The following is a 26,252-nucleotide window of genomic DNA, read 5'->3' on the forward strand; positions in this document are numbered from 1 at the left end:
GAAGTGCTTTTTTTCCATTTTTGAACTGTCGCCGTTGGCATATAATGCAACAAAGATTGCTAAAGTCAACATATTTCACTAAAAGACTAACCAATCTCTGTGTAAAAATAAAATAATGATGCTGCCATCTTTTTAAAGTCATTTTTACCCCTCTGTAATTTGGCTCCAAATCTCATGTGAACGTTGTCAAGTTGACCCCCCTCTACAAAATAGTGGATTACTCAGTCAATATACTCCCATTGCACTCAATATTTTGGCTTTCATCACTATTTATGTTTGACTTTCTTCAATATTAACAGGATTTGAATCAAATTTCAAGCATCAAGCACCTATGGCATAATATAAGAAGAGCTCCTGCCATCCATTAAACTTGTTGGATCCGTTAGAATGAAGAAATCTCCCCACAGTGCCAGACGGATCAGGGGATTCAGACACACTATAATGAGCCCCTAATGAAAACAAACACATCCGATGAGAAATTAAAGAAGTCTAAACCACCCAGCAAAATTACTCGCGCACACTTACATTAACTATCTATTGATTCAAACTCGACGAGGCTTGAGCTCATTCATGCAAATGTTCATTAATGTTCTCATTAACATGCGAGCCATGCGAGATGAGGCGATTTTTCATTTGCTCAGACTCAAATCTCTGTTTGAGCAGGTGTGTGTGCCATTAACATGAAAACACAGGGCGCATGCTGTCGAAATAATTGTTCCTGTATCACATTATCCTCGTTTTGTCTCAATTAATGGATCCATTCAGAAGGAAGTTAACCACCCGCCGCGCGCAAACTGCGTACAAAACACTCCTCAAAGCCACATAGACGAGCGAAATGTAGCGTGATAAAATATCTTACCTATAGTTTTATCTTCTGTCTAAATATATAAGGCGTATTTACAGCAATGCGCATTCGATAAACACTAATTTCCTCCAGGATCTCGCCAGAGGACCACCAGTCCTGTTCGCACCTCGTTAACACCGCCATTAGATTTGCTTTACATTCACTGATTGTTGATTTACATTTGCGACTAAATAGCAGCTCTTTATGGCTGTTGACCGAAGACTTTGCCAACATCATATAAAACGGTGGCAATCCGGTGGAGCTTCATTCAATCCAGCTCCAGCTCCAGCTACCAAAGACCATCTCTGAGGATTTTCCCATCATGTTGCCCGCAGTGATCTGGATCTCTCTGGTGGGGCTCGCCATCAGCAGACCGGCTCAGAATCACCTGGAAAACCACTTTACGGTGCAGAACGAGTCTGAAGAAGTGCGCTCCGAGGCGATCAAGAGGCTGTTGGAGGTGTTTGGGATGGAGGATCCTCCCGCCGCGCTGGCTCGGGGACACAAACAGCCTCCTCAGTACATGCTGGACCTGTACAACACCATCGCGGATGTGGACGGAGTCACCAAAGACCCGACGCTCCTGGAGGGAAACACGGTCCGCAGTTTCTTCGATAGACGTAAGACTGATTTCTTTATTCAATTGAAGTGGGACAGTGGAAGCAAAAAGGAACAATTGGAATGGAAAAGTGTTGGAAAGCAGTTGTCGTCTTCACTCAATGCTCACACTCCCAAAAAATGATGGGACGTTTCAAATCACGTTTGGGTCACATGGACAAACCTAACCGTTGGGTTTCAAAATGTAAAAAATGTAAACCTTAACCAACGGTTGTTTTTAAAAAAAACAAAAAAACAACAACAACCGTTGGGTTTCAAATTTTAAAAAAAATTAAATAACCGTTGGGTTTTAAAAATTAAAACAACCGTTGGGTTTAAAATTGAAAAAATGAAACCAATCATTGGGGTTAAAAATATAAATCAACCGTTGGTTTTAAAATTTTAAAAATTAAACCAACTGTTGGGTTTACATTTATATATATATATATATATATATATATATATATATATATATATATATATATATATATATATATATATATATATATATATATAAACTAACCATTGGGTTTCAAATTTAAAACAATGTTAAACTAACGGTTGAGTTTGTCCATATGTGACCCAAACATGAGTTGAAACAACCCATCTTTTTTTAGAGTGCACAAATACAAAAGTGCAACTGTACAAAACAATACAGACTCCATTTTCTCAACAACCAGCTTAACATGTTTTTTCATCTGTATTGAAGGGGTTCACATAGATTTTGATGTTGTTGTTTTTTTCTCATGTAAAATAATCAAAATTAAATATAGTAAGTGCTAATCTAGATTATGTAGTCAGATTGCAAAAATGATGTATTTGTAATTAGATTATATTACATTTTAAAATACTTGTAAGCAGTTACTTTTTATTGATTACATGTTATTCTCACAATGGCAGTACATTATTCATAATTCATTTATTCACACTACTACAAGGAGGTAAATCAATTTGGTTTTCATTTTAAAATGTTTAATGATAAAATAATTATTTGTATGATTTAATTACTTAATGGCTTTTCATTAAACTCACTGACCCTGTCTGAGAAACCCTGACATAATATTTAATGCACTTCATGTTGTTGATAACAAAGAATGAAAAATATTTTCTTCTTATATAAATACGGTACATGATTATCCTATTCAAATCAATGTGATAAACGAGTTAGGTCCAAAGTAATCTAAAAGTAATCTGATTACATTACCTTAAATGTGTAATGAAATCGAATACGTTACTAGAATATGTGCCATGTAATTTGGAATTAGTAACGGATTACAATTTGTAATTAGGACTGAATATATTTGTCTACAAAACTAAACATAACTTTATAAACAAAATTAGAACTATGAAATGTAGAATTGCATAAGAAAGTGTATGTTTTAGTGTTAAATGTAACTTTAGTCAAGCATGTATCAGAATATTTAAATGTGAGGTTTTGAGAATGGCTCGATCAGCTGCTAATCTGAATATGAAGGTTAGGATGATGGTTCCAGCCCTGAGATAAGGTGTATGGATAAAGTACGTGTCATTTCACATCATGAACTCTCTCTCTTGTCATCTCTCTTCAGTGCACAGTGAGCACGTGGAGTTTCTCTTCAACATGTCCACGGTGGCCAAGAGTGAGAAGATCCTGACGGCCGAGCTGCATCTGTTCAAGCTCAGACCTCAAGCATCCCTCACCTTCAACAGACATCACTTCTGTCAGGTACGCTGCTTCTTTACCCACCCGCGGAAAAGCACATGACGCACTTCTGGTTCTTCAGGCTAATCATGTAAGTGGTGTTTTTACACAGGTCAGTGTCTATCAGGTTCTCGATAGCAGCAAAAAGAACGTCTCACAAGGGAAGAAGCTTCTTTCGTCCAGGCTGGTCCCAGTCCATTCCACCGGCTGGGAGGTTTTTACCATCACTCAAGCCGTACGTCTCAACGAAAGATTTAGAGCTATCTTTGGAGCTGTTTTAGTTGCTTGTGCTAACTCAGTTTGTGTTGATCTCAAAGGTGCGCTCTTGGATGTCAGATGAGCGCAGTAATCTGGGTCTGCTGGTCACGGTGAGGACTCTTGCAGGTCTTCAGATGGACCTGAAAACCGTGCGCTTCGCATCAGGCCGTCATCACCATCACAGCAAACAGCCCATGCTGGTGCTCTTCACCGACGACGGCAGACGGGCCGCTTCTCTGGACACCCCTCCTAAAGGTAGGACATATACCTACACTTAAAAAAGCTGCGTCAAGTGGTTCCACACAACTATATTGAGTCATTTTTACAAATGACAATTTAGTTATATCATGGGCGTCGGAACCATTGTAAGTAACCATTGACAAGTCCCACCCACTTTTTACGATCAATGATATTGGACCCACTCACTTTTATCGTCTCTCACATTCAGCACATGTCTGTTTACCTACCCCTAATCGATAAACACTTATTATTAAACACATATTAGACGCTTTATTTCCACTTTTCTAATATTTTCTTAATTTGTATTGAAAATAAATGCCTTTCCGATTTGATATGTGATGGGAAAACGGAAAAGATTGAGTTCGGCGGAAGCTGGACTCGAACCGTGGGTCGATTTGTGTCAAAACTAGATGCCGTGAGTTTTACCCCTACACTACTGCCTCTCTAAATAATAAGGCGATTTCCGTAATTTTGTCTTTCCGAGCTATACGTTTAGCAAGTAAAGCAGTATATTTGTATTTAATGTAATTGGCATCTACTCAAAAAAAATTCTGAGGACCCACCCACATTTTTTTGCTTCCGACGCCCATGAGTTATATGAACAAAAGAAAGTTAAGTAAAGCTGACAAAATTTCTTTAAGTAAATACAAACCAGTTGAATTTGTCACTGTTACATAATATTTATGTTCAGTTTACTAAATAATGTTATGTTAAATTTATTATGTTAGGTGAAAACATTTATTGATTTAATTTACCTTATTAAATTAACTACTTGCTCTACAAGTGTAAGTGGAAAACTATTAAATATAACAAAAAGCTTATTTTTAGAAACAAAATTCAAAAATAACTTAATTGGGAACAGGAAGCCCATCCAATAAATGAGTGGCCGCAGCCTAAACACAGCCACTCTTCTGCATAATGGTAACCACAAAATGACAGAAACTCCTCTAAATGTCCAACATAACTGCACATAACATAAACTAAAAACATCTTTCCCTTTACCGAAAAAGATAAAATAACACTTCAATCCCTACATTTTCTCTCCTAATGCAGTCCCTTGCAAAGCATGCTGGGAACTACAGATCCACTGCCCAGTTTATTCGTTTCACTCAGCAATGTTAAGTTGACCGAACAAACACTTATTAAGTAAAGCTGACAATACTTATTTTTAGTAGAAACAACTCAGGAAATTTAGTTACATGAGTTTTTTAAGTAATGTGAACAAGGATGATTTGAGTGCAACTAACAACAGTGAAAGTTCATTTTTTTGAGTGTATGCATCTCTTTAATATCTCAATTTTCTTAGAGTGTCTCAAAACGTGTATATTCAAATAAATAAATTTCAGACATCTTGCTCTAAACCAGGGCTTATTCAAACCAGGGAGTAAAAAAAAAAAAAAAAAAAATAGTGATAGTAGTAAATAAAATACAGTATATATGAAATTAAAAAATAAATTAAATAAATAAATAATGCTTAAATAAATAAAACAATGCAGTACAGTACTATAGCGGGTATAAAAGCACTTAAATAAATAAAATAATGCAGTACAGTACTATAGCGAGTATAAAAGCACATAGGAATGTAATAGAAACAGCGTTATTATACTCAAAGCTGCTGTCAGTGACTTTTTCTGTGTTCAAGATTTACAAAAGTTATATTATGAAAATGTACAACATGAATTAATTATCCAAACCGTGTTTTTGTCTTACCCTGAATCATTATGGTACACTTATAATGATTGTTTATATTGGGACTATTTCAGACCGGTTACCGGTACTGCGGCGGAGGAGCACAGTCCCTGCGTGACTCGCCATAGACATAAACAGAGAGAAGTAGCTCCGGCTGCAATGTTCTTCCACAAGACGCATGCAGTTCTGTTTATTAACCGCTAGAGCGCAAAAAAGTTACCCTTTACTTGAAATACAATAAGCATTAGCTGAAATCAAATATTAAATGAACATATTTCAGCTAGATTTTTTAAAACATATTTTATAGACAAATAAAAAATTAATAAAAATTACAAAATACAAAACAAAATTGCTGAAGCTTTAACTAAAGTTAAAATATAAATCTAAAACGAATTCAATATATTGATATAACATATTAGTATGTCAATGATGCTAAAATAGCACTGAATAGAAATTATTTTACACATTTATAATGTAATTGTTTAGTATGAATTGGGTACATACTTTTATAATCGCAAAATAAAACAGTAAAAATATAGTATATAAAAAATAAATACAAGATAAAATCTATAACTATTTAACTAAATAAATAAATACATAAAAACTCTTAAAATACTCTTTTACAGAAAATGCTGCTAAAATAACAGATTTTACACATTTATAATGTAAATAAATGTTTTTTAGTATGAATTGGGTACATATTTTTAATATAGTAATATAGAAACAAATACATGATTAATATAACTAGTTAACTAAAAAATAAATACACTGTTACACAAAATATTAGTATGTATTTCAATATAGTAAAAATATAGTAGGCCTACATAAAAATAAATACATGATAAAATACACTTTTATTAGCAAAATATTAGTAGCTCAATCATGCTAAAATAACACTGAAAATAAATTATTTTACATGTTAATAATAATAAAAAATTGTATGAATTGGGTACATAATTTTAATATAGTAAAAATATAAAAAAATAGCTTTTTTAACAAAAAATGTATAGCCTACGTGAAAAATACACAAAACAGTATAAATAGTATCAGTTACATGATCAATATAACTAGTTAACTAAAAATGAATGCACTGTTACACAAAATATTAGTATGTATTTCAATATAGTAAAAATATAGTACAATAAAATAAAATACACTTTTATTAGCAAAATATTAGTAGCTCAATGATGCTCAAATAACTGACTAGAAATGATTTTACACGTTTATAATAATATTATATTTTAATTGGGTACATACTTTTAATATAGTAAAAATATAAAAAAAATAACTATTTTAAGTAAAAAAATAAATAAATAGGCCTACGTGAAAAATACACTCAGTGATGCTCAAATAACTGACTATAAATGATTTTACACGTTTATAATAATATTATATTTTAATTGGGTACATACTTTTAATATAGTAAAAATATAAAAAATAACTATTTTAAGTAAAAAAATAAATAAATACGTAAAAAATACACTCAGTGATGCTCAAATAACTGACTAGAAATTATTTTACACGTTTATAATAATATTATATTTTAATTGGGTAGGCCTACATAGCCTACTTTTAATATAGTAAAAATATAAAAAAATAACTATTTTAAGTAAAAAAAATAAATACGTGAGAAATACACTCTCAATGATGCTCAAATAACTGACTAGAAATGATTTTACACATTTTTTTTTGTATGAATTGGGTACACTTTTAATATAGTAAAAATATTTAAAAACATAACTATTTAAAAAAAATATACGTGAAAAATACACAAAATAGTATCTCAATGATGCTCAAATAACTGACTATAAATGATTTTACACGTTTATAATAATATTATATTTTAATTGGGTACATACTTTTAATATAGTAAAAATATAAAAAAATAACTATTTTAAGTAAAAAATAAATAAATACGTGAAAAATACACTCAGTGATGCTCAAATAACTGACTAGAAATTATTTTACACGTTTATAATAATATTATATTTTAATTGGGTAGGCCTACATACTTTTAATATAGTAAAAATATAAAAAAATAACTATTTTAAGTTAAAAAAAAAAATACGTGAGAAATACACTCTCAATGATGCACAAATAACTGACTAGAAATGATTTTACACGTTTATAATAATATTATATTTTAATTGGGTAGGCCTACATACTTTTAATATAGTAAAAATATAAAAAAATAACTATTTTAAGTTAAAAAAAAAAAATATGTGAGAAATACACTCTCAATGATGATTTTACACATATTTTTTTTTGTATGAATTGGGTAGGCTACTTTTAATATAGTAATATAGAAAATTTAGTATAAAAAAGAATGAAATGAAATGTTTAAGTTATGTGTTCCTCACAGCAGGATGATGATATTGGGCTCGTTCTAACCTGCTCCTCTTTCTCTTCCGCTTCAGTCGATTCTCCGGTTGGTCCGAGTCTCCCGTTCCCCAGCCTCCCTCTCCCCGCAGCGGCCCGACGCACCGCTCGCTCCGCGGACTACGACGACAGCGGAGAGAAGATGCCCTGTCAGCGGCAGCCTCTGTACGTGGACTTCGAGGAGATCGGCTGGTCGGGCTGGATCGTGTCTCCGCGCGGATACAACGCCTACCACTGCAAAGGCTCCTGTCCGTTCCCCCTGGGTCAGAACATGAGGCCGACCAACCACGCCACGGTCCAGTCCATCATCAACGCCCTCAAGCTGACCAAAGGCATCGAGACGCCCTGCTGCGTCCCGGACAAACTCTTCAGCATTAACCTGCTGTACTTCGACGACGACGAGAACGTGGTTCTGAAGCAGTACGACGACATGGTGGCGGGAAGCTGCGGCTGCCACTGAGCCCGGGAATCGGGACTGGGATCAAACTGTAAAATATGTAAATAGACATCAAATTTTAATATATAGAGGAGCTTGAGTCGGTCACTTGTAAAAGATGTACATTTGTATATTGCATGTTGTGAACTATTATAAAGTCTAAATAAATTCTTACACAAAAATTACTTTCCAAACATTTTTCTTTTTCACAAAATCGATAAATCCTTGAACGGGTTCCGCTCGAGCTTACCTTAGTTATGAAGAGTAGAGATATTACATTTTTCATCGCCAAAATGCATGAATTATTGCATGTAAATAAACAGGGAGTTTTGGGATCAGTCGACAAATGTTATGAAAAAAATTGTAATTAGTAAATGAAAAAAAAAAACAAGTAAATAAAGTATTATTTTCCACCCCCCCCTTGTCCTTTTACCCCCTTTTCTTCCCCATTTCCCCCTTTCAATTCTTTCCATTTTCTCCCCATCTTTTCTTTTTCCATTTCATTCCCCATGTCCTGTTATCTTTCCCCTTTCATTTCCCCTCATGTTTCACTATTTTCCCCTTTTCCTTCCTTCCTCCCTTTTCCTTTTCCTCATTTATTATCCTATTTTTCTTTTTTCTCCCTCACTATTTCACTATATCTATTTTCCCCTTTATTTCCTGTATTCTTTTTCCATTTTTTCTTTCCCCCATGTCCTTTTATCTACCCTCTTTTCTTTCCAATTGTTTCCCCCTTTCCTCTCTTTTCATTTCACTCTTTATTTCCTTTTCCTTTTTTCTCCCCATCTTTCATTGTCATTTTATCCTCTTTTTTCCTCAGAATTTCCCAATTTTCTTATTCCCATTTTATCTTCCCCTTTTTCTCCTCCTCTTCTTCCTCAACCATTATGTTTTAATTTCCCCTCTTTTTCTTTTCCCATTTTTTTCTTCCCCCTCTTCTCCCCTTCTGTTTATTTTCCTCTTTAATTCCTTGTATTCTTTTTGCATTTTTTCTTCCTCCCTTTCTTTTCCCTTCTCCTTTTATCTTTTCCCCTCATTTTACACTTTTTCTTTTTTCTCCCTTTTTCCCTGTATCCTTTTTTCTTCGCCTTTATTTCTTTTCCCCCTTTTTCATTCTTTTTCTTTTTGTTCTTCCCATTTCTTTTTTCCTTTTCATTTTCTTTTCCCATTTTCTCCCCCACTGTTTATTTCCCTGTATTCTTTTTTCATTTTCCCCTCCCCTTTTATTTCCCCCCATTTTCTTCCACCTTTCCCCCTTTCTTTTCTTCTCCCATTTTATCTTTTCCACTTTTTCTTTTCCCCTATTTTCCCCCATTTTCTTCCACCTTTCCCCACTTTCTTTTCTTCTCCCATTTTATCTTTTCCCCCATTCCTTCTCCCATCTTCCTCCTCCCTCCATCCTCTGTCTGCATCAATCTGCCCATTAGTGAGATTCAGATCCAAACATCATCAGTGAGGAAAAAAGCACAAGCACAAACACACCTGTCAAACTCAACACATGTAGTCTCTCTGCTCTGTTATATACGGCATCTGATCTGAATCCCTCCAGACTGTCCGTGTGCCTTCCCATGGGGTCATATAGGAAAAGTGCCAACAAAAGCAACAGGTGACAGGTATAGCTGATCTCCTCCTATAGAGGGGGAGAGAGAGAGAGAGAGAGAGAGAGAGAGAGAGAGAGAGAGAGAGAGAGAGAGAGAGAGAGAGAGAGAGAGAAGGGGTAAGAGGTAAAACAGCTGCAGGGCTTCCACAGGATGAACTGATACTGCTCAGCCTCTGCCAACCAATTAAACTCACAATGGTCAACGAGTGCACCAATGCTTGCATATTTAATGCCATAATTGAGATGCATGTGCCGATATTAACACAATACACCAGACTTCTTTTAACAAGATCTGGAGTCAAAACACACAGGAAAATGAATGAAATCAGGAAAAAAAGAGTTGAATCTCATGCCTCGGTCAGATTTCACTCAAAACAACAACAACAGACCAGAGAGAATAACGAGGACAGAAGTCAAATACAAACTTAATGGGCTTAGATTATATTGCTTAACTGTCACAGTACACACACTCGCTCACTCACTCACTCACTCTCACTCACTCACACTCACAACACTCTCACACACACACTCACAACACTCTCTCTCACACACACACACACACATGTTTGTTTTTGTGAAATATGAGGACATTCCATAGGCGCAATGGTTTTTATACCGTACAAACCGTATTTTCTATCCCTTTACACTGCCCCTGCACCTACCCGTCACACACACACACACACACACACACACACACACACACACACACACACACACACACACACACACACACACACACACACACACACACACACACACACACACACACACACACACACACACACACACACACACACACACACACACACACACACACACACACACACACACACACACACACACACACACACACACACACACACACACACACACACACACACACACACACACACACACACACTGCCCCTACCCCTAAACCTACCCATCACAGGAAATTGCACAGTTTACTTTTTGTGAAAAACCTCATTCAGTGATTTATAAGCATTTTGAAAAGTGAGGACATGGGGAACATCCTCATATTTCACCCTCTTTTTGTAATACCTATGTCATACCCATATCATTATACACATTTGTGTCCTGATATTTCACAAAATCATGCCCACACACACACACACACACACACACTGCCCCTACCCATCACAGGAGACTGTGTAGTTCACTTTCTGTGAAAAAAAACTCATTCTGTGATTTATAAGCATTTTGAAAAGTGAGGACATGGGGAACGTCCTCATATTTCACCCTCTTTTTGTAATACCCATGTCATTATACACATTTGTGTCCTGATATTTCACAAAAACATGCCCACAGACACACACACCTCACTTACACACACACACACACACACACACACACACACACATATACACAATTATTGAATTGAATTGTTATTTTTATACTAAATTTCATCATATTATAGTCTAACGAGTAAATAATTACATTTACTGTATACAATATATACTGTATACCTTAATCATAATCATTAATCTAAAATAACTTGTTTTATTCAAGTCAAAAATATTATTTAATATTGCTGAACTTTTTAACTGTTAAGTAAAAAAAACAGCTCTTCTATAAAACAATTGCAGGTTGCCACTTCCTGCAGTGTGTGAATGGGTCAGTAATCTGACGCTGTGAGCCCTGCTCCCCACTTGACCGACAGGACGCATTCACGTCCAAGAGAGACCGCCATTCATGGCAGCTAAATGATGAAATACTGCCATTATAAAAGAACTAAAGGCCGACACCTGATCTGCCCTGTCTCACTGCGGCCTTTGTGCCAGTATTTCATATCTGAAATATCTGCTGGCATACGCCTGCAGACGGCAGGGAGTTTGCCATGGCACTGCGAGGATGGGGAACAAACAGACCATCTTCACATCCCAGCAACTGGACGCATATCAGGTCAGTCATTTCAGACCATTATTCTGGATATTACAGCACACTCTGGGGGCGGTAAGAATCTTTCATGCTTTTTCGGCTGCATTTATTCAATCAAAAATACATTAAAAACAGTGAAATATTATTAAAATCTAACATAGCCATTTTCTATTTGAATATATTTGAATATGTAATTTATTCCTGTGATCAAAGCTGAATTTTCAGTATCATTACTCCAGTCTTCAGTGTCACATGATCCTTCAGAAATCATTCTGATATGAGGATTTACTGCTCGAGAAACATTTATGATTATTATAAGTGTTGAAAACAGTTGTGCTGATTAATATTTTCTTGTTTTCAGAATTCTTTGATGAACTGAGAGCTCCAAAAGAACAGTGTTTATTTGAAATAGAATATTTTGCAACATTATAAATGTCTTTACTGACTTGCTAAAAGGCATTCAATTATTTTGCACACACAACCCCAAACATTTGAACTGTGTATTTCTCACCTGCATCTTAAAAATGCAATTACATTCGAAAACTGTACAAATTAGTGCACTTTTGTGATATAGTCTCTATAGCAAGGTCGTTAAAATGGTCAAGATAATACTTAAGATTGATATTAAATGTATGCACCTCATTATAATTTAACTCACACAATTATACAAATTGTAAATCATTGCCTGTTTTTGCTTAATTTTGAAGGACTGCACCTATTTCACCAGAAAAGAGATTCTGAGGTGAGATACCCAGTTTTTTTGTTTGTTTAATGTGGCTAAAAACTTGTTATAGACTTGCGTAATAGAAGAAGCGTTCAAAAGAGTTATGAATGCATGTTGGCTTTCCTCAGATTGTTTCATCGATACCATGATTTAGCTCCACAGCTCGTGCCGCTGGACTACACCGGCCGACCGGACGTGCGTCTGCCGTACGAGCTGATTGGCAGCATGCCGGAGCTGAAGGTACGGCGCGTCTCACTGCTGTGTTCCTCATCAATTATGAAACTCCTACTAATTGATCGCAGTCTTGGTGGGGTTAAGCGTCATCAGATCCTCCTGACTTCTTTAATCAAGTGTTTGTGAAGTGTTTGTGAAGAGAAAATATCCTGTAGCATTTGAGAGACGCAGTTACTCACACTCATGTCGTTCCAAACCCATAAGACTTTCATTCATTAAACATGCAACACCAGAATGAACCTCATTGGTTCTTACAGAAGCTCAAACGTAATGTGTAACACCAGAATGAATCTCATTGGTTCTTGAGAAGCTCAAATGTGACGCGTAACACTAGAATGAACCTCATTGGTTCTTACTGAAGCTCAAACGTGACGCGTAACACTAGAATTAATCTCATTGGTTCTTGAGAAGCTCAAATGTGATGTGTAACACCAGGATGAACCTCATTGGTTCTTGAGAAGCTCAAACGTGATGCGTAACATGAGAATGAACCTCATTGGTTCTTGAGAAGCTCAAACGTGACGTGTAGCATGAGAATGAACCTTATTGGTTCTTGAGAAGCTCAAACGTGACGTGTAACACGAGAATTAACCTCATTGGTTCTTGAGAAGCTCAAACGTGATGCGTAACATGAGAATAAACCTTATTGGTTCTTGAGAAGCTCAAACGTGACGTGTAACATGAGAATGAACCTTATTGGTTCTTGAGAAGCTCAAACGTGATGCGTAACATGAGAATAAACCTTATTGGTTCTTGAGAAGCTCAAACGTGACGTGTAACACGAGAATGAACCTTATTGGTTCTTGAGAAGCTCAAACGTGATGCGTAACATGAGAATAAACCTTATTGGTTCTTGAGAAGCTCAAACGTGACGTGTAACATGAGAATGAACCTCATTGGTTCTTGAGAAGCTCAAACGTGATGTGTAACACCAGAATTAACCTCATTGGTTCTTGAGAAGCTCAAACGTGACGTGTAACACGAGAATGAACCTTATTGGTTCTTGAGAAGCTCAAACGTGATGCGTAACATGAGAATTAACCTCATTGGTTCTTGCTGAAGCTCAAACGTGATGCATAACACGAGAATGAACCTCATTGGTTCTTGCTGAAGCTCAAACGTGACACGTAACATGAGAATGAACCTCATTGGTTCTCGAGAAGTTCAAACGTGACACGTAACATGAGAATGAACCTCATTGGTTCTTGAGAAGCTCAAACGTGCTGTGTAACACCAGAATGAACCTCATTGGTTCTTGAGAAGTTCAAACGTGACACGTAACACGAGAATGAACCTCATTGGTTCTTGAGAAGTTCAAATGTGACACGTAACACGAGAATGAACCTCATTGGTTCTTGAGAAGCTCAAACGTGATGCGTAACACCAGAATGAACCTCATTGGTTCTTGCAGAAGCTCAAACGTGATGCGTAACACCAGAATGAACCTCATTGGTTCTTGCTGAAGCTCAAACGTGATGCATAACACGAGAATGAATCTCATTGGTTCTTGAGAAGCTCAAACGTGACGCGTAACATAATGAACCTCATTGGTTCTTGAGAAGCTCAAACGTGACGCGTAACACTAGAATGAATCTCATTGGTTCTCACACGTCAAGCGATAATGCTTGAGTTTCTGTTTACCATAACTGATGTGTAAGTTGATGAATGTTTATGTGAATAAAAGCCTAAATTAAATCTGTTCATCATATAAAGCGATCGAGTCTCTTCCGAAAATTTGGACCAAAAATTCATTTGGATTAGTTTTACAATCTCTTTATGAACTTTTAGAAGAGTCAAAGTGGAAGTTGCATAGCTGTCAACCGAGGGACAGAAATCTCTCAGATTTTTAAACGATATTCATTTGTGTTGTGAAGATGAACGAACGTTTTATGGGTTTGGAACGACATGAGGGTGAGTAAATGATGACAGAATTTAATGTTTTGGGTGAACTATCCCTTTAATGATCATTTTAATGTTAAAGGTGGCAATTTCATATGAATACCTACGATGTAAATCGTATGATTTTTGTTTAAGTAAAAAGTAAGCGTACATAAAATAGGCCGTACTTACGAACTGCTGCTATACTTTTAAGAATAAAATGTCATCTTCTATTTAGGATAACCCATTCAGGCAGAGGATCGCTGAGGTCTTCTCAGAGGACGGAGAAGGAAACATGACTTTGGACGACTTTCTGGACATGTTTTCAGTGCTCAGTGAAATGGCCCCGCGGGACCTGAAGGCGTATTACGCTTTTAAGATCTACGGTCAGTCTTAAGGTGCGGTCAGGAAATTTTGCGGGCAAAAAAGTCCATAATCTATTGTCATAGCATATAAACTCACAAGTAACTTTTAAACCAAGCAGTTTTGTGTTGTTCAGCGCGGTGAATTCATGTGACCAACTTACACACAAGCGAAATCTGTGTGCGAAAATCTTTCGCCCTTACGCAAAACTACTGGATTTCACCCGCAAAATTTCGCCGGTCAACGGTAAATGTGACCGCACCGTCAATCAACATTTTGACGCAGAACAAGCAATCCTTTCTAGGGTTAGTTAAATATAGGTATAGTATATATATTATATAGTTATATATATTATATAGGTATAGTTATATAGGGTATAGTATAAATATATACTCATTCAACCATTAATTACAATCATCATAGAATGATGAGTAGGATTTAATTGAATAATAATCACTTGATGTTCTGACTGATGTTCTGTAACAATTATTTATATAGTTTTTATTAATTTGTTTTCATGTTTTAAATTCATATTTACAGTTTTCATTTTAAATTTGGTTTCATTTTAGTCATTTTGTTATGTGCCCCCAGTTTTAGTTTTTATTTATTTCCAGTTAGTAATTTTAATTTTCATGCTTCAACTTTAACTAAACAAAGATAGAAATGTTACCTTGTCAACTGAATTAAATAAGTTGAAGTTTTTAAAGGGGCTTAATGAAGAATTCAGTGCTCGCGGACACGTGACTTACAAGGTTGAAAGTGATTCAACTGATACACACGACACGACGAAGTTCCTTATCCGTCGACGTTTAGATGAATATGTAAATGTAATGCCCATTTTCGTCTCATTAACAAAATAAACACAACAAAAGTGACAGCGGTGAGAAACAGCAGTTAATAAATCATCTGATCATAGCGATGTGGATATGGTTACACCAGCTGTGCCATTCACCGGCATAGTGTCGACAGATGAGGTAATTAAAATTACTGTTATTTAAGTATATTTGAGACCGACTATGGCTCTGTGAGACTGGTTTGAATGAATTCGTTTTCTTTGCATGGCACTTTGACAGTACAGTAGCTACAGATAGGCTCTTTCGACATTTTCCTGCATATAATATAATTAATTTATGTGTCACTGAACGGAAGAGAGGCTCGCGGGAGTGCGCCTAACCGTCACACTCTTTTGAATTTCGCGGCAAAAACGACCCGAGTCCTTCGCATAAAAATCAGTTACAGGCTTTCATAGACAAACCTAGGATGTCGCGGAAGGCCTCGTTTTTTAAGATTTGTTACAAGTTGTTCACACATTGCCAATAAAAAGTGATTAATACATTACAATTCTTATAGCCTCTTTAAAATGTTTAATGATTGTATGTATTGCACCAGATTTATCTGAAAGTTCTAATTAGATCAGAATAGGCATGTGAATTTCATAAAGCACATTTTATCCCGAAATTAAAATAAAATACTATATCAAGAAAATATATTAAAAATTGTATTTAAAATTCCAAATGCTCATGACAACCTGGGAAGGTCTCGTTTTTTTTTTTTTTTTTTTCTTTCAAATTTCGTTTCAAGCTGTTCACACATTGGAAATAAAAAGCTATTCTAATGAACAAAAATGTTTTTATTAGTCTGAGTTAACAATAATAACCCTCAAAGGACGTAGATATACACCCCCAGTCAAAAGTTTGGAAACTGTACTATTTTGATTGTTTTTGAAATAAGTCTTTTTTACATTTACGTTATAAAAAATAATAAAAAGCTGAGATATTGTGAAATATTATTAAAATGTAAAATAGCTGTTTTCTATGTGAACAATAAAGTGTAATGTATTCCTGTGATCAAAGCTGAATTTATCATCATTACTCCAGTCTTCAGTGTCACATGACCCTTCAGAAATTATTCTGATATGATGATTTGATGCTCAAGAAACATTTATGATTATTATCAATGATGAAAACAGTTGTGTAAAAGATTTTTTAGGATTATTTGATGAATAGAAAGTTCAAAAGAACAGCATTTATCTGAACTAGAAAGATTTTGCAACATTGTAGGCCTACTACCGTTCAAAAGTTTTGGGTCGGTAATAATTTTATTAATTTAACTTAAAAACATTAATACATTTATTAAGCAAGGATGCCTTAAATTGATCAAGTGACAGTATAGACATTTATAACATTGCAAAAGCTTTATTTTTCAGATAAATGAACTTTCTATTCATTAAATAATCCTGAAAAATATTGTACACAACTGTTTTCAACGTTGATAATAATAATAAATGTTTCTTGAGCAGCAAATAATGGTGTTAATGAGAGTAATGAATATAATAAATAAATAAATTGCACTTTAAAATATATTTAAAAAGTTATTTTAAATTGCAAAAATATTTCACAATAATACTGTTTTTGCTGCAGCCTTGGTGAGCAGAAGAGACTTCTTTCAAAAACAACCAAAATAGTACAGTTTCCAAACCTTTGACTGGGAGTGTAAGTCAGTGTGTATGAAATCATTTGATACTATGACCTGACCTCAATCTTCTGTTCCTATTCATGTAGAGATGAACCCGCAGAACCTTAACTGACACATGAACATCAATAATTCAAGAGGGAACTACCTATGAAAAGCTCTGTTCATATCTGTGTTGATGCGGATGTCTAATTAAAAGATCTCAGGGAACCTGATCGGCTGCTGTCATCAGAAAAGACTCTGTTCTCATGCAACATTAACACGGGGTAAATGATCACGCTCTCAAACAATAGAGATCAATGCTTTGAACAAGAGAGCATGTTGAAATTATTCTGACTGGACATACAGAAGGATGCATTGTTGAGAATGTTCAAAGCATATAGACTATGGGTGTCTTGTAATAAATTATACATGACATAAATAAAACAATATATCTTATTCTAGAAAAGAGAAAAACGGTAGATATCACTTCCAAACTAGTAAAGAAATCATTTGAGTTGTTTTTGAATTGTTTTAAATGGATAGTTCACCAAAAAAAATCATTTTATGTCCGCATGTATCAATGCATTATCTCAAAGTAAATTAATTGAGTCCAAGCACATCTACGCGTCATGCAATATGCTCCAAATATAATATTTGAACAAAGGGCCAAATGGTCTTTATTTAATCATGTGCTTTTAGTTGTGTATATATATATATACAGCTATTATATGGCTTTGTAGCATAATATATATATATATATATATATATATATATATATATATATATATATATATATATATATATATATATATATATATATATATATATATATATATATATATATATATATATATATATATATATTATGCTACAAAGCCATATAATAGCTGTGTGTGAGAAACAGACCCCAAAAACAAAGCCAACGCATGACTTCAGAAAATTGTTTGTCCAGTGTAGTTGCAAGTATAAGTAAATCACCAGTCCGTCTCAATCTTTCATCGACATTATGAAGAAAATATCCTTTTTGTGTGAAAATATGGAAATTTGTTTCCGTTGTGGAATAAAAAATAAGGCAATTTTTTTATTTTTATTTTATATAATTGCGAGTTATAAAGTCAGAATTGTGTGATATAAAGTTGTAATTATGAGATATAAAGTCAGAATTGTGTTATAGTCAGAAATGTGTGATAAAATGTTGCAATTGCGAATTATAAAGTCAGAATTGCGAGATATAAAGTCAGAATTGTGTTATAACGTCAGAATTGGGAGATGTAAAGTCAGAATTGCGCGATATAAAGTCAGCATTGAGTTATAACGTCAGAATTGCAAGATATAAAGTCAGAATTGCGAGATATAAATTAATTGCGAGTTATAAAGTCAGAAATGTGTGATAAAATGTTGCAATTGCAAATTATAAAGTCAGAATTGCAAGAAACATTTTATTGCGAGATAAAAAGTCCCAATTATATTTAAAAATATATGTATTTGGTGGCGGAAACAAGCTTCCATTAGAAAACCATTTGAAACAACATGAAGGTAAAATCATTTTAATTCATTTAATTAATAATTAAATGATCACATAGTTTAAGGTCCAATTCTGATTATTAATTAACTAATTAATTAACTATGTAGCGAAACGTTGCGCACCGGTTTGAGCTTGAACATGCCCCAGTGCCCGGTTGCATAAAGCACCTTAAGTTTTTCCCTCAAGTATGATACTTAAAGGGCGATTTCCCCTTACCTAAGAGAATAACTTAAGGGTGTTGCAGCGTCCAAAGCGAGATGGACACGCGTATAAAGCAAGCGTTTGAAGCGGAATTTACGCGCGTCCTTTTGCGCTTTTCATAGAGGTTGTGTGCGGCCGCGAAATAGAAAAATACTACTGTTATTGTGTCACGAATTGTCATTTTAAGAGTTGTTCAGTTGAGAATGTAGTTGTTTAAAGTTCAAATCTGTGGTTTATTTATAAAGATAGCGCCTATTTAAAAATGTTGTGAGATCCTGGACCTGGCGATCCCCTCGCGCTCATGTAAACCGCCTGGAACAGCCTTACCTCGGCTAGTCCTCCTGACTTTTGCCGCTGGTAAACGAGAAATGTTTAAATTCACAACCTATAGCTTCGGTTCTATTATATGAAACATATAAGTTAAAAATTATGATGTCATCGACAGGCCACGCCCTCATACGTCCCAGTTCATTGGTTAAAATAGCAAAATCCCAAAATTTGGGATATTGTAAGTACTCAACTGAACAAAATATATAACACTGGCCTAGTGGCTTTTGGGTATTTTACTGCAAAAATGTTACATAGTGCACCTTTATGTATTAATAAATAAATACACATTTAAAATGGGTTAATTTATGTATAAAAAGTTAAAGGTTACAATCTGGATAATGATTTATTTTGGTAATGAATTGCTAAATGTCTTTGAAAGGTGCATTAAAGCTACACTGTGTAACTTTTTTAGTTTATTCTTAGCTAAAACACTTAGTTCTTTCAAAAATATATGTGCTCATTAATGTATATTTACTTCTTTCAAGTAATAAAGTATTCTCGTAAGTTTATAATATGCCATTGAAAATACATACGGGTAATGGGTTCGAATGCGGGTCGCCATGTTGCTCCTCCATCTTGAAAGTACATTAGCCAAAGAGGGACATACCCGTAAATTCAAGCTTCGCCTTTCGCGTTTTAACACTCAATGGCACCGTGTCGAATGTGGACGAGGTCGAACTGGAAGCCATGTTAATCTTGGACTAAATCGGCCACCGTAGGAGTTAAAACGAAATCGGAATTGAGAGGAAGAGAAACTAAAATTCACTGGATGGTCATAAACAAGTTCACCACTAGATGGGGGAAAATATCACACAGTGTAGCTTTAAAAATAACTTTTTTCTACATGAAAGTTGCGCTATTGATCAATGCATTTTACATGCAATTTAAATTTATTTTATTTGTAACTTAAACTACATTTTAAACTGAAATTACGTCATTTTCATAATAAACAATGTTCACATTTATTCGTGATTGCAGAAGTGCTAACAGAACTCGTCCTCGTCTCGTTTTTCCCTCCAGATTTCAACAACGATGACTTCATCTGTAAATCCGATCTGGAGAAAACCTTAAACAGACTGACCCGCAACGAGCTGACCGAGGATGAGGTGCGGATGGTGTGCGAGAAGGTCATCGATGAAGCGGATCTGGACAACGACGGGCGATTATCTCTGGAGGATTTCCAGCACATGATCGTGAGAGCGCCTGATTTCCTCAGGTAACAGTTACACACACTTTTCTTTTTTTGATTTTAAAGGAACATTGAGGCTTAAATAAGCTCTGTTTTTAGAGCATCTGTGGTCTGAATATGTTGACCTGTTCCCAGTGGTTGTCTATGGGTCAGTGTTTCTAAGCATTATAATCATAATCAATCATGATGTGTGTTAGCATGAAACTGCTGTGATACTATTACTTAACCCACTCTGTGCAAAGTTGTCTTTAATCTCATGGTAAGATAAAATCAGGTAACTTTCACATGACCTGCACTTTTTCATTAACCCTAAAACCACGAGTTACATACTCTTTAGTGCAGGGGTGTCCAAAGTCCAGCCCGCGGGGCAAATGCGGCCCGGGGATGAATTTCAAACGGCCCGCAGTGTGTCTATTAAAATATATTATATGTGGCCCGCCGCATAATTTACAAATTGTGCAGTTTCCCAATGTCAACACAAGGTGGCAGTACAAGATTTTAGGCTAGGGAAACTTTAACGCGCCGAAAACGGAATGAAAGAGCTACTTGTGCACAGCGCAACTCGCAAGTGTTTCGATCACATGACCACTAAACAACCCGTGAGAAGCGTTCAAGGTTGGCGTAGAGGTCTCTGGTACAAGCTGCAAATCTCTCGGTGATTTAATTTACTTTAAAGCCAGTTGAAACTGCACTGACTTAAAGCTACACTGTGTGATATTTTCCCCCATCTAGTGGTGAAAAGGTATATGACCATCCAGTGAATATTAGTTTCTGTTCCTCTCAATTCCGATTTCGTTTTAACTCCTACGGTGGCCAATTTAGTCCAAGATTAACTTTCAGTTCGACCTCGTCCACATTCGACACGGTGCCATCGAGTGTTAAAACGCGAAAGGCGAAGCTTGAATTTACGGGTATGTCCCTCTTTGGCTAATGTACTTTCAAGATGGAGGAGCAACATGGCGACCCGCATTCGAACCCCTTACCCGTATGTATTTTCTATGGCATATTATAAACTTACGAGAATACTTTATTACTTGAAAGAAGTAAATATACATTAATGAGCACATATATTTTTGAAAGAACTAAGTGTTTTTAGCTAAGAATAAACTAAAAAAGTTACACAGTGTAGCTTTAAAAATACTAACATGCAAATCAGGAGAAACACTGAGCCAAGTCAGTTAAAATACTTTTCAACCAACACTTCACCAACATTTATCATGGGTTTACTGTGGTAACACTACCTGTAACCGTGATAATTTGTCAAAAATGTAGGTTAATATCTAATTTTATTTCATTTTTAATGTAGACATTTATTAAATGAGTAATAAAGGCCGAATTACAGACTATCTTAGTCCTAAACTTGCAGTTTTGTGCATTTGTATTTATATGTGTGCGCTGCAAAAAAAATGCTCTTATTTAGTATTTTTTGTCTTGTTTCTAGTCTAAATATATCTAGAAGTTCTTAAATCAAGAAGCATTTACAAGGTAAGTAAAATAACATAAGATATTTTTTCTTGTTTTCTGGAAAATAAAATAAAATTGAAGTGAGTTTTTGCTTAAAACAAGCTAAATGATCTGCCAATGGGGTAAGAAAAGTAATATTGTTTCTGTTTGCTATCTTGTTTCTGTCCCAAACATTTTGTTTGTTTTAAGCTAAAAAATCTATTCATTTTGGGGATTTATTTCACTAATTCCAATCAAAAAGTGAAACTTGTATATTATATTCATTCATTACCCACAGACTGATATATTTCAACTGTTTATTTCTTTTAATTTTGATGATTATAACTGACAACTAAGGAAAATCCCAAATGTGTTGTATATATATATATGTGTATGTGTGTGTATATATATATATATATATATATATATATATATATATATATATATATATATATATATATATATATATATATAATATACATATACATATACACACTCCATTTATCTTGTTAATTTTGTCATTATTTGCTGTATCCAGTAAAGTAAGCCATTAGATTGAAGGGGGATTCTCACATAAATATTTTCTGCAAGCTTTTTTTATGGTAAATTTAAGTATTTCCAAAAAAGGACACTTGGAGGCTCCAAAAGGACACCAAATAACCAATTTATATAAGGAGTCCATATAATTCATAAATGTAAGCACACCAAAACACTCAAGAAAAAATAACTTTTCAGGATTCAGTGTACACTATTTGTACATTGCAGCAGCAAAGTTGTTTACAGCTGGTTTTGAGATGCGTTTTGGTCAATCGGATCACAAGTGGACGAGGGAGAAATACCGTTTACACCTGGTGTTTAAATCCGTCTCTTTTGTCCACTTTCAACCACTTCTGTCCAGATTTCTTCGAGTGGAGGGTCTATGGGTGGGTTAATGAATGGGTTTTTTCAGATCTTTCGATCTAATGAACAAAATAAGCTCACGCAATTTACATATGAACACGACCGGAGACTACGGAAAAACACACGGAGAGCAACAAACTCACTCAAATCCTTGCGCTTGCCCATTTTTCCTGCTTCTAACACATCAACTTTGAGGACAAAATGTTCACTTGCTGCCTAATATATCCCACCCACTAACAGGTGATGAAGAGATCATCAGTGTTATTCACTTCACCGGTCATAATGTTATGCCTGATCGGTGTATATACTGTGTGTGTGTGTGTGTGTGTGTATATATATATGTGTGTGTATTATAACTTGCTGTTAATAAGATCTTAATCTTCTCTCTTCTAGCACCTTTCACATCAGGATATGAAGATCATCTGGACACTGACCAGCAGGACATTTACATTCAAAAGACAATGTAAGAACTTTCTCTGCAGATTCAGAAGTCAGGAACAGATGGTGTCGCACACGTCAAATTTAATACTAAGAAGAATATTAATGTTTAACCTGTTAACTGTCACCCACTGCAAGAAAATCAAAGCCAAAAATCTGAACAAGTTTTGTTCCAAATTTTAGGTTGATATCTCAAAAAATGAGCTTTCAGTGAGATTTTGTTTTGGCGCAGTACCAAACGCTTCCACCGGATGACGTCCAAGCTCCATTACTGACCATATAAATGGCGCCTCCATTTCCATATATGGATTGAGTAAAATCTGAACCATATATTTCCATACAATTTATGAAGTAGACATCCTATTCAGAAGTAGCATGGGAAGTTTGATATGAATTGAACCTCTAATAAACAAATAAAAAGAACACGTATGTGCATTATATCGCGCCGCCACATCACAAATGGAGAATCTATCATTTTTTCTTTATATTTAAAACATTTTCAGACCTTTTTTTCCTCAAAAAATGTTATGGATGTTTTCTTTTGAACTCTTGGCATGAAAACAAACAAGTTTCTACCAATCTTTCATAAATTTTTTCTGGGGTCAGTTCTTCGTACCTCGCTTAATACATCTGAGATGATTTGACAGATCCCAGATCTTTTAATCATGATAACTGATCTCTGGCTAATTTGGTTCTTCAAACGAATTTGCGGATTGGATTTAAATATCTGGATTAAATGATCTAAGATCACTGCACGTTCTTGTTTTCCCTGAAGAGGGCAGATGCATCGATACTCGAAACCACGATCAGCAATGCAGCGATTGGCTGGCGGCAAGACAGCAACATAATGACATCATATAATTAAAAAAGCCACCAGGCAAAAAAATTGACAAATTAAAAAACACAAATTTCTGGACCTTTATAAGGAAACGACCAAACTAGGGATGTCACAGTACCAAAATTCCAGTAGTCGGTACCAATACCATCAACATTTTACGGTACTCGGTACCAATTTTGTTACCACAGCTAAAACATTTTTTTTTCATTTAACTTTTTTAAAAAGAATAATTAAATGTATTAAGTTTATTATTTATGATGATAATCATTATAAGTAAATAATACATAAAGATTTAAAGGCTACATGCTGTTTAAAAGTAAACATTGTTTATAAAAAAATATCAAGTGATAAATAAATCAACCATACAGGCATAATAATTATTATTAGAGACGTATTATTATTACATAGAGAAGTTGCTAAATATACTGAAGGGTAGGCTACAACAGTAGCCTAATATATTGCCAATTTAAATTTTTTAAAACCAAACTTTTATTTTGACGGGTTGCCGTGAAGACCTGACTGAATTACAGTCTGGAGCCCTACAGAAATGCTGGTATCGTCACATTTTTTTTATTTCAGTACCGACTTGGTACGGAAGTACCGGTACTTGTGACTTCCCTAGACCAAACCAACATAAACGGTTTGATGAACATGATTCCCAATTAATTATATTCACAATTTTATATTATTTGTACACCCTTTACATTTTTATTTCAATGTTGTAATTTAATTTAAGTCAATTTGAAACAGATTTGTAACGTGACAGTATTAAAGTTTCTTAAGGGTCTTGCGCTGCATCAAGCCATCCCATAATATCCGTCATCACTAAAATTAATGCACGGCTCAGAGTAACTACAACATGTGTGTGTAAACCTCCAACAAAATTATAAAGTACTTATTCCATCACAAATAATTCGCTCAATCAAGTGGCTGTGTCTATAGTATTATACACAACATTATAATATTTTCAAATACATTTTTATAGTATTATTATTTAAAATGATTCGTTTTCAGTAATGAACTCTTGTAATAAAGTAGCAGTTTCTGGGACAGATTTTAAGTATCACCTCAAGATGCAATCTAATCCTGTTTACATGAAATAAGCCGCTCGCGAGAAGCTTACGGACCTGTTGCTATGACAGCAAGTCCAGGATGAGCGTCGAAGAACCAAATAATCCAATCGTCAACAATCAAATCCGGCTAACTGAGTTAGCGACGTATGAAGAACGGACCCCTGGGGCCTATACCATGAAGCCGGTTTAGCTGGATAGCCAGATATGTTTAAGCTTAGTTTGTGCTAATCCTGGGTTTTGGGTACCATTAAAATGGTTGGGCTTTTAGCTGTGTTCATCTCCATAGTAACTTACGCTCCACGGCTAACCTGCTCCAGGGCAGGTTATGTTCTGGATAAGAGATCAAACTGAAATTGGACCAATCAGCTGTGAGCAAAGTGACACATCTCTGATGCAATGAAGTCACTCCCCCTGTTTCTACTCCAAATTAAAGGTCACGACATAGCAAATGGCTATTAAAGACTAAAGTGTCTGGCTTTTAACAATGCTTATTTATAATAATAATAATTTTGAATGATTTAGATATCATTTATGTAATTACTATACCCTTAATCAACTACATATGTATAATTTTAGTTAATCAATCATTAATAGGCACTTAGTTGAAATTCATATAGCCTATACAAAGGTCTTACAAATAAGCTTTAAAATCAATAAATAAAGCTATACAAATGACTACATGTGAGCTTAAATGTTCAATTCTCTATATATCAACTAAACTAACTTCATAACTTTTACTTGCATTGACGTAGTGAATATTTTCTTTAAGTTGTACTCTTTTATAGACAGCGCTTTTCTTCTTGCTGTGTAAATTTGTTTAAATTCTTAATATTTTTCAATCATGTATATTCTGCAGAAGAGAGAAATGAATCTCGCTGCTTCTCTCGCGAGAAGTTAATCTCAGTTTTACTGATCCACAGCGTGTGATTGGCTGTTCACTACTGATGTCACAGCTAAACTCCTAAACTCAGGATCAAAGCCTGAGTTGACAGAGAAAGCTGATGATCAGCATCATGGGACCAACAAAGCCTGAATAGATTGGTTTGGTTTTGTCAACTCT

The 26,252-nt window shown here is 35.0% G+C and overlaps 2 protein-coding genes across 3 annotated transcripts; both read left to right on the forward strand.

Moving 5' to 3' along the window:
- Positions 1-1,166: 1,166 nt before the first annotated feature.
- Positions 1,167-8,148, forward strand: admp (anti-dorsalizing morphogenic protein; the record flags this gene model as incomplete). Its single annotated transcript, XM_079819404.1, has 5 exons — positions 1,167-1,464; positions 3,010-3,146; positions 3,235-3,357; positions 3,440-3,635; positions 7,727-8,148. 5 exons carry the CDS (start codon positions 1,167-1,169, stop codon positions 8,146-8,148), a joined length of 1,176 nt encoding a protein of 391 aa, XP_079675530.1.
- Positions 8,149-11,575: 3,427 nt separating this feature from the next.
- On the forward strand, positions 11,576-23,258 carry cib3 (calcium and integrin binding family member 3; the record flags this gene model as incomplete). 2 transcript variants are annotated; one of them, XM_079819083.1, is made up of 6 exons in its annotated part: positions 11,576-11,626; positions 12,310-12,344; positions 12,455-12,566; positions 14,677-14,824; positions 20,332-20,527; positions 23,237-23,258. In XM_079819083.1, 6 exons carry the CDS (start codon positions 11,576-11,578, stop codon positions 23,256-23,258), a joined length of 564 nt encoding a protein of 187 aa, XP_079675209.1. The 2 variants fall into 2 exon arrangements, with proteins under 2 accessions (XP_079675209.1, XP_079675210.1); XM_079819084.1 differs by lacking the exons at positions 12,310-12,344; positions 12,455-12,566.
- Between the last annotated feature and the right edge of the window lie 2,994 nt (positions 23,259-26,252).

This window comes from Gobio gobio (genome assembly GCF_949357685.1).
Source record: "Gobio gobio genome assembly, chromosome: 6".
Taxonomy (NCBI): Eukaryota; Metazoa; Chordata; class Actinopteri; order Cypriniformes; family Gobionidae; genus Gobio; species Gobio gobio.